Raw genomic sequence first — 10,173 nt, forward strand, 5'->3', positions numbered from 1 at the left:
GGAACATGTGATCATTGTTTAAACTAAATAATCTAATCGTATGAACGAGAGAGTACATCTTAAGAACAATCAACATTCTTCACCTTTTGTTTTTAACACTATAACACGGCCACAGGAGGCACCTGTACTTAACTAAACCACCACATTGATTCTAGACAAACATAAACCAACACTATAACTGGTTATACTTATTTGTACGTTAATATGTGTTTCTTTAAAAACACTTTAACTAGTATTAATTGTGCACCTCTTGTGCTCATTCTAATTCAATTTTTTTTTTACTAGAATTGAGAGGATTTTCTATCTTATATTTTTTTATAAGTAATGTGTTAATATCTAATTTTTCTCCAATAACAACATTTTATGATTAAAAATATTATTTATCAGAAAAAGTCTGCATGTCTGATTGCAAGACACTGTTGATCTGTGACCTGGACAGGCAAACAATATAAGACTTTGCCGTGTAAATACCCACTGGTAGTTTATGGTGCTCTTTCATTACTGTCTCGCTTTTCACACCACACTGACCAAACAGATACAAGAGTAGGAAAATTAACATTGAATTTTAGTTTTTTTATTATGATGTATCGTTTTAAAATACAATGAGAGTAAAAAACTATTATCCTGTTCGTGTGTGATATAAACTGTTTAAATTTATTGTTTAAAAATCGTTTGACACAAATTGGACCGGATTTGGTGCCATATGAATCACTGTAAAAGAAGGTAACTCCTGGACATGTCAATTACAGATATGTTCATATCTTACACTACTAAAATTATATAATGTCAATTAAAAATATTAAATATTTATTAATTTTTTTGTTTTTGTTTTATTACAATTGGTACAATACATAGTTTAAGACAGATAATTCTATTTACATAGAGCTTATAAGTTTTGTAAAAGAAAGGGAAATAAATTGTAATAAACCATACAATTTATATAAGGTTATACTACTCCCATAATATTTTTAAAATATACATCAAAGGGCTACATAAAATGTTAAAATGCATTTCTTGTATAAATTTTCTATCTTTCTACACTGTAGCATTATTTTTGGAAAAAGGAACAAATGGCTTGTTAACCCAAATTTCGTACACAATTCACCAGACAAAAGATAAACTCAGTGATTCATGCATAAAATTTGTGACACTTTACACTTACTTTTATTTCATATTTTTTAAATACATATATTTTACTCAAATACATTAAAAAAATATTGAAACTCTTGATATCCATGTTTTGGTCCACAATAAATATTTCATCTCCTTACATGCTAGATATTTAATGTGTTTCACAGCTCTCAACTAATTTTATCACACACTTCCAATTAAATTTGCTAACTTCCGAGTGATGTATTGTCCTTGGCTATTCGTAGTCCAGCTAACTAGGTGTAAAAATCGGTTCGTGTCGGCCGATTGAACCAGTAAACCGGACTAATATTAGTATAGTACAATAATTATAATGATCATACAATTATACCGGTCAAAGCTAGTTAACTCTTCCCACTTAGCTAACTGCATGTCACATTAATTAGAGAAATTAAGAAAATAAAATAAATTTTTTATCTATTAAATTCGCTGAGATACTGTGCTATTTTTTTTTTTTACTTTCATAAGTTTAATGGTAGGATTCAATGAAGTAGCAGAACTCTATTAACACCTATGTTTTCTATTCATGAAGCTTAATTAATCACGAGATATTACCAAAGAGGAATTTTTTGTATTCATGAAACAATTAATCCGAGATATTTTCAAGGAACTGAATCATACATAAATACGAGTGAGCTGTAACATTTGACATGAGTGTGGTTTTATCCGGAGTGAAGACATAATATATCTAAAGAAAAAGGTAACAGTGACCCTACAGAACAAAAAACCAAGTCCATGGTACAATCCATATAATTTATGGAGAACAAGGTAGTTCAGATATTCTTCAACAAATATTGGATATGAATATAAGCGAAATTAACAACAAAAGGAACATAAAATGGTTGAAAGAAAACACTATAATCTTACATTTCTTGAATCTCTTTGATTGTTAGTCAGTTTCTCATCTCAATCATTTCAAGAATGGGAAAACTAGCAGTGACTTTGAGACATTAATAAGAGAGAGAAAGAAATGAGAAAAAAAAGCTGGAGTGAAAAGACTGAGGAAATGCAGAAGAAGTTTACATAAGAGAACCAACACAAAGCAAAATTAAATTGCAAAAACGCTTTGTATTTGCATGCCAAACACTATAAGTTCAACTTTTACATAAATTTTTATCTCTGAGCTCATCTGCATACCACACCATAACAAACTCTCATGGCTAATGCTATTATGATGAAAACACCAAGTAACCAAACATAACTACATTGATTTGTTTGGTTTCTCATTACAGATAAAGGATAATTAAATCACAACTAATTTACTGTAGTACATGTTAATGAAACTGATAGTTAATTGTAAAGAACTTACCATGCACCCACATGAAACTGGAAAATCATCACCCACTAAAATCCCATAATAAATAACACTAATTAAGTAAACTGAAATTAATTAAAATAATTAAGCAAATGAAGAACAAGTGAGAACCCTAGCTTGAGATCTCCATTAACATTCCATATTACATTTTTTTCTTTTCTTCCGCTGTCTTTCACTCACAACAAACACATACACTCTCTCATGTCTCACTACTCATCAAATCGAACCTAAAAATTAAGAAAAGAGAAAAGAATGACAATATTAATAATAATAAAGATAAGAAATTATCTAGGGTTTCTTACCAAGACTGTTCTTGTTATTATGCATCCAAACCTTGAGAACATTTCTCTTCACACAATTCTCCACACAGAACTGCTCCACCGCAGCTTCATCATCCTTCTGGATTCTCCACCCTACTTGTTCCGCAAACGCCAGCATCTTCTCCTTCTGTTCCTGCGTGAACTTCGTCCTAAACCTCTTCCTCGTTCCACCGCCGCCGCTGCTGCTAGGAATTGACATGTCCTCCTCTTCCCTACTCATTCCCCCTCCTGATGCCGCCGCCGCCGCTGGAAGAGCCAACGGACGGTGCTGTGACATTGGAGAGACAAGATGGTGGTGCAGGTATCCGGAGGCGGCGGGGTACGTTGGCCCGCGGTGGTAGTATGGTAAGATTTGGTGGTGGTGATGCATCTGCGGCGGAGGCGGCGGTGGTTGAGGACGGTTATAGGGGCTAAATTCGCCGTCAATCTCCTTGCGGTGGAAATTCCGGTGGCAGTTACAGGCAGCGCAGATAACTGCCTCCAGCGTGCCTTCTTCCCCGGCACCGATGAACTCACAGCAGCCGTCAACGGCGTGGCCACCGAAACTGACAGCATGGTTCTTTTGACATTCTTTGTATTTGATGGTCCCACTTTTGCGCCCTATGGTGGTTGCAGCTCCCTCAGTTCCAACAGCACCGCCGAGTTTGGACATGTTTCCGAACGAGTCATAACTTGGTGGCTCAGGAATTCCCATTTCCTCCTCTTGCTCTTCTTGCTCCTCAAATTCCATATCACTCTCCACTTTTCTTCTTCTACTCAATTTCTTTGTTTTGTTTTTTCTTTACCTTACCCTTTTGCTTTGAGTATTTGTGTTGGAACTTTGGGAGAATGAAGATCTACAACATGACTTGTGAAGAGGTGAGTGAAATGAAGGATAAAATAAAATGTAAGGAATTTCACTTAGATTTATCTACTAAGCTAAGTATAAGATTGTATTTTATTTATAATTTTATATTATTTTTGGATGTCAAAATAGTAATGTTACTATTATTAATATTATTATTATTAATATTAATATTATTATTATTATTATATTTCTTTGTTTTGAGTTTAGGGGTAAAGGATAAGAGATGGGAGGAGGATGTGGTCATCAATAACCGGTCTGCAGAAAAGAGGTGTCTCACTCTGCAAACCCTTTCAAACACTTGCCATTACATTATTAACACCTGTACCCTATAATGTTCGGACATTTACTTTTACTACTTTACTAAACTACTTTCTTTCAATGTACTAACTACTAATGTATAAGGTTATTTAAATACCATCTTCTGAATATTCAAATATTATATATTTTTTTACTTTCACTAGTCAATAGTCATATCATTTAGTCATTCTATCTAATATACACATTATGTAAAAGACTTACATTTTCTTAATGTATAATATATATGATTAACTAGTGAGGTTTTTTACTTTACAAAAAAAAAGTTATGGAATGAAATTATAGAGGAGAGAGATGTTGAAGAAGTTCACTATTGAGCTACCATTTTGAGCAAAGCATAGAGATGAGGTGAGGGAAGAGAGGGGAGGGATGGAAACTTGAAAAGGAATATAGTTGTTGGGAAAAGGGAAAAGAAAAAAGGGAAAAAGTAGTAGAATGGAATGGTAGTGCTTGTTTGTGCTAGAATGAGAATTAATGTGGTTGTGAAATTGGTAACAGAAATGGGAGTGAGTGAATGAGTAATAGAGAGAGGAACACTAAACATAAAACTTAGGACACGGACTTCACATCGGACGAGTTAATCTGTCGGCATTTATGGGAGCTACCTACGTGCCCTCCTTCTCCGACAGGACATGACGTCACTATTCCCTCACCCATTTTCACTCTCTTATTTTTTTATTAGTACACTAATAATAAGATAAGAAAACGCTACAAGTTCATTAGCTACTAAAATAGTAACAATAAGAAATTTTATATAGTATTAATGTGTTTAATATGTAGGTTTCTCTTTATGTGTACATATAGTACTTGTTAAGAATATCAAGAAAGAAATTTAGTTTTCCCATGAGAAGTGGGGTGTTAAACATCTTTAAATGTGATGTGTTTACTTTTTGTTTTTCATTAAGCTTTTCTTATCTTCACTTGACAAAACTAAGATTATTTTCGTGAGGTGTATGTACATCATAGTCATGAAGTTAGTTAAAAAAAGTTGTAATTGAAAGCTGTAAGTAGTCAATTCGATTTGCTATGAAACTAATTATATTAATTAGTTAAAATTGATTGAATTGTTTAAAAAACTTGTAATATTATATTGAGCTGAATAAAAAGTAAAACAACAAAAATTAAAACAAAAATGAAATATTGAAATCTTATACACTTTTCTTCTTCTTCAAAAACTAGCTTATAATCTCCTTTTTCTTTCACCACATAATTCCATAAACTTATTCTCTCCGTGAATAAGACAAGCTGGTTGTGACAAACATACACTTCATACCAAATGTAGTGTACTAGTGGTAATGTAAGTTCTAACTAGATCTTCAGAAATACTAAAAAGTTAATAATTCAATTTTTGTGAGTTACACTTATTAAAATTTTGAAAAGACAGTCATAAACCCAAAATATATTAATTTATTATTCATAAGATGATAAAATATTATTGATAATAGCAGAAAATATACACCTCATATATTAAGTCATGCATATATCATTGTGTAAACATATGATCACGGACACACTAAAAAACCTCAGTATATTGACATTTATTTTATTTAGTACCCATATCATTAGGGCACTCGTTCAAGACATTGGCTTGCTATTATTAGGGATTAGCGTGAACCTTACTTTGTCTCTCTAGTTTGCTCTAATAAACATATGCTATCCTGAATCATATCTTACTTTTGTCCTACACCAATAATAATATGATATATCAATTAAATTTTTTTAAAGATTCATTATTATTATTATTATTTTTATTTCATTATCATTGGTAAGAATCAAAATTTAAGAGATGCTTTTAAACAATGTATATCTATTTCATTAATAGTGGTAATGATGCGTACAAGGAAACGTCAAGAATTTGACATGTGTGTATCATTTTTTAAGATAGTGAAATTTATTAACGAAAATAAAAATAAAATAGAAAACACGCTTAAGTTCCAAATACCAAAAACACTTTCAGTAAGCTGGAGATATAACTAAAATGCACATTTCGTAATTCGTATAGCCTAAAAATTAGGTAATGCTAGTTCATAGCCTTTTACCCTCACCATGTCTTCGTTATTTATGCTTCTCTTATTGTGATTATGATCTTCATAAGGGTCATTTTGTCTACATATATTGTTGTCTGCCATGGCTCCATCACAATAAGCTTCTTAAAATCAATTGATAAATACACATTTCTCTTCTCACCAGCATAAACATACTAATTGAAATTAAAAATATCGATTCATACAAGTTGCATAGTTGTTAAAATAATAATATACATTAACAAAATATATACATAATGTTTAGATGGAATTGCAAACATGATTGGAATTATGACAATTGCATAAAGCAATTATGGATACTTGGATAGCTATAGGCATTATTACAGTAGACAAGGGAGGCCCAAGTGCAGAGCAACTGACCCTAGAAACATGTTAAAAAATAATTCATATGAAGAACTCAAATAGATTTGGTCAGATCTCAAGGAGCTTCAGGTAAAAGTTTTGCTAGCCTACAATTTATATAATAGTGAAGTAACCTGATATACTTGGTTGAGGACATCTTGGCACACAAAAAGAATTCATTATCTACTGTATTAAAATGATATTATTCTAGTGATATATGACTCTCTCTAGATACCAAGAAACATTTAAGAGTTAAATTTTTGGAATTGATATTTGTTAAGAATGACAATCAAACATTCCAAAAGTGATAAATTCATTACTCATAAAATAAAAAAATACCCTTAATTATATATAAAAAATGAGTTTTTCTTATTCATCATTACATGTTCTCATTTGTATTTGTATGTTTCTTATAAAATAGAGACATAGATGAGCATATCAATATTTTTAATTAATATAGTATTAACACAACATGTTTCAATATATTTGTCTACATACACATCAATATTATTCTATTATTTATTATTCATATTTATATTATTTAATTTTTAACAAAGAAACTAAGATGAATGATATAGTGATTGTATTTAAATTTTTACATTGATAGTGCATTAGTATTACACTCATAAAATAATTGTTTCAAAAGAATTGTCTACCAGTATTTTCAAGAAAGTATTCGACACTTATTTTTCAATAATAAGTTTATGAGGAGAGTGGATGAAGAGAAATAAAAATGAAGTTTTAAGGGTAAAATATGAAATAAGATATATTTTTTATTGAATTTTAACAAAATTAATTGTATTTCTTGGCATGTGTTTCCTTTCCTTATGAAAAAATTTGAGTATTTTTTTTCATCTATGGATTAGTCATCATTAACTTTGTAGTTATTGATGAACAATCATCATACACTATAAACTAATTCCTTACTAAAAATATGAGATACATACACACTAAAAAATTACAATTTTTTATTATCAAGTAAAGTGGGTGACCATCTAAAGAAAGACTAAGACCAAATCCCCTAGGAAAAAAACAGTAGCTGAAAGATCAGCAGAAAATGACAAGATAAGAAAATAAGGAGTAACGTCATAAATCCTAAAATTACTTTCTAAATAATGTCCATGCTTAGAAAATGCATTTGCAGTTAAATATGAAATAATTAAAGTGGACCAATTAAGCCGACGTAACAATAGCCGATAAATTATAAGTAAACTAAAAACTATTAATCACCTAAGCGTATTGTTCTTTAGTATTAGGAGTGAACTCACTGATGGATGTCTAGTAGAATGGAGGAGTCATAGTCGGAGAATCGTGTGGAACCATTGAGGAAGATATCTAAAAAGGTTCTCCAATGATCAAGTTATTTTATAGATAGAATGAGAGTAAATAAAAGATAAGTTAAATCAAGTAGTAATAAGTGTATCAATAAATGAGGAAATGAGAATTAAATATACGTTATTTGTGGGCTCTTTATTTATAGAGTATGAGATTGTCGACATGACACCCGACTATTGGCCAGAACCTAGCGGGTACAACGGGATATGTTGAGTTGTCTTCATTCTTTTTGCAAGTTTGCGTCTGCCGGATTGTTGGGTGCAGGTAGGATGTGCATGCGGCGTGACAAATGAAATGCCAGGTAACATTTAAGGTGTGTGACATATTGATAACAGAGTCAGGTGCATTAATGGGATGTTAGAGACATTAATGGGGTGCCGAAGACATTAAAAATATATCAGGAGCATTTATGATGCTTTAGGCAGGTCTGATCTGCCATGGACAGATGAGCGTGATAAACTTAGATGCATATCCTTACCTGGGTAGGGTTAGGGAACATCTAGATTTATCCAAGTGGAACACTTAAGTTATTAGCATCCCTAAGTCACTCTTAACACAACTCCAATATTTACACTTCAATTTAAAATTATAATAATACATTCAACACTATACAAATTTGTTATTCTTATGTTGTTTGAACATAATAAAAAAAAATAAGTGTCTAATTAGTATGGGATAAGAGAAGGTAGCTCCCCATGTGATTATTTTTGTGTACCCAATAACCACAGTGGAGGATGCAGTGTTTTCCTGATTCCTGACCACACTTGCGTCACAATCATGTCAGCTAACCGGAAACCACATTTCGCATCCAATTTCCTGAAAAAGAGACACAACTCTCACACTAAATTCTGCTTCTTAATTTGTTCCTTCACCTCCTCACTCCAACGTCACTTCTTTCTTATGCATTTCTTTATCAACATTCTTGGTTTCACTCCCATTTCATTTCAAAATTCGAGTTTTAATTGGTTTATTATTACTTTTCAAGGTTCTCGTGAAATCCATCACTCAACGTCATTTACATAGTTTTGTACAATGTGATAATTAATTACATATATTATATAAAAGCAGGCTAATTCATATATTTAATTAATCAAATTATACTTAATTAAATTCAACTTATTTATTTAACAAATTTGGTTTTTTATTTAATTTCAACTCGTTTAATTTACTAACTAAATTAATCAAATTTAATAATAAATTAAGTTTCATATGAATATTGAGTTAGTTTGGTTCATTATCAACTTAGAATTAAAATATATTACTGAATAATATATTAGTGTCAGTAAAAATACCATAAATATTGTCTCTTAAGGGCGTGACAATGTTTAGAGTCATATACACATTCTACAATAAAATCAATATGAGACTTAAATTATGAGTCTCTACTTAATAGATAACATTTTGGATTAAACTCTGGATACAACATGTTTATAATATAAACAACGTTAGATTGAGCTTTGGGTTCCTCTTGTTTTGTTTGGATATTTTCACCACCGAGTGTGATTGACATTTGTCTTTAGCTGAATGAGAGAGTGGGATTGACAGTAAAAAAGTTAAAAAGTAAAAAATATATGTTGATAGATGCTGATGGTGACAAGACGAGAAAAAGAGTTTGAAAATTGAAGGAAGTGGAGTGACCGTGGTGAGGGTCTGAGCTTGGTTTTCTATTAAATAATTAAATTACTATTTGTATTTAGGTAAGTATTATCTTATTTTTTCATTCTCTTTGATATTCAATGTTCAAACTTTTAACTCCATAAATAAATTGTAGTGCATTTTCATCCAGTCACCTATCTAATATTATATGAATCTCTGACTTATTTTTAATAAACATAATTTAATTTATTCACATAATTTTCGTGAGAAGTGATATTCTATATGATGTACAAAAATTTGATGTCAAACTATGTGGACCAATGATATTAAAACAAAAGTAAAAATAACAATGAATATTTAATTTTTTTAAATTAATATGACATATTTTTGTTGGTCCAAAACATAATTTAAAACACACTTTTCCATAATAGATTCTTCCCATATATAATTTCATAGCATTTCCTTTTACCATTTCAAATATACTTTATGGCAGCTTTATACTCTATTTCTTCTCTAAGGCAAGGATTGCAATCCATATAATTTCCTTCAACACTAACAAGTAACAAACACTTATCTTCTTCTGCTACCGTGGGCCCTCTATCTCCCATTGCCCCTTATTACTATTAACCACAACCTCATACCTATTTAGCTAGATTAGGTTCTATATAATCATCATTGCAATTCACCCACCCTCAATATTTCCAAATGCTCCCATCTCGTACATGCATTTGTCCCCTCCAACACAAAGTATGCACCAAAGTGGTGATTTTAGTATCATTATTTTAAGATATTGGCAATAAAAGGGTAGTTGAGCAAGCTCTCTTAGTTTTTGCTCTTTGGACACAAGCTTTCTTATTGATAAAAATGAGGTTATCTTGGGCAATAGAAAGTATTTGGTTTAATTTGGAT

General features: G+C 31.0%; 1 protein-coding gene across 1 annotated transcript; it reads right to left on the reverse strand.

The window, feature by feature from the left end:
* LOC109357419 (zinc-finger homeodomain protein 2-like) lies at window positions 2,521-3,683 on the reverse strand. The gene is made up of 2 exons (XM_019601376.1): window positions 2,767-3,683; window positions 2,521-2,691 (listed from the first exon to the last, which is right to left on the reverse strand). Exons 1-2 carry the CDS (start codon window positions 3,512-3,514, stop codon window positions 2,681-2,683), a joined length of 759 nt encoding a protein of 252 aa, XP_019456921.1. The 5' UTR covers window positions 3,515-3,683; the 3' UTR covers window positions 2,521-2,680.

Source organism: Lupinus angustifolius, chromosome LG09 (genome assembly GCF_001865875.1).
Source record: "Lupinus angustifolius cultivar Tanjil chromosome LG09, LupAngTanjil_v1.0, whole genome shotgun sequence".
Lineage (NCBI taxonomy): Eukaryota > Viridiplantae > Streptophyta > Magnoliopsida > Fabales > Fabaceae > Lupinus > Lupinus angustifolius.

What these genes read in the sequence shown, in the direction of transcription:
- LOC109357419 (XM_019601376.1), bottom strand. Translation starts at nt 3,514, where the DNA reads ATGGAATTTGAGGAGCAAGAAGAGCAAGAGGAGGAAATGGGAATTCCT.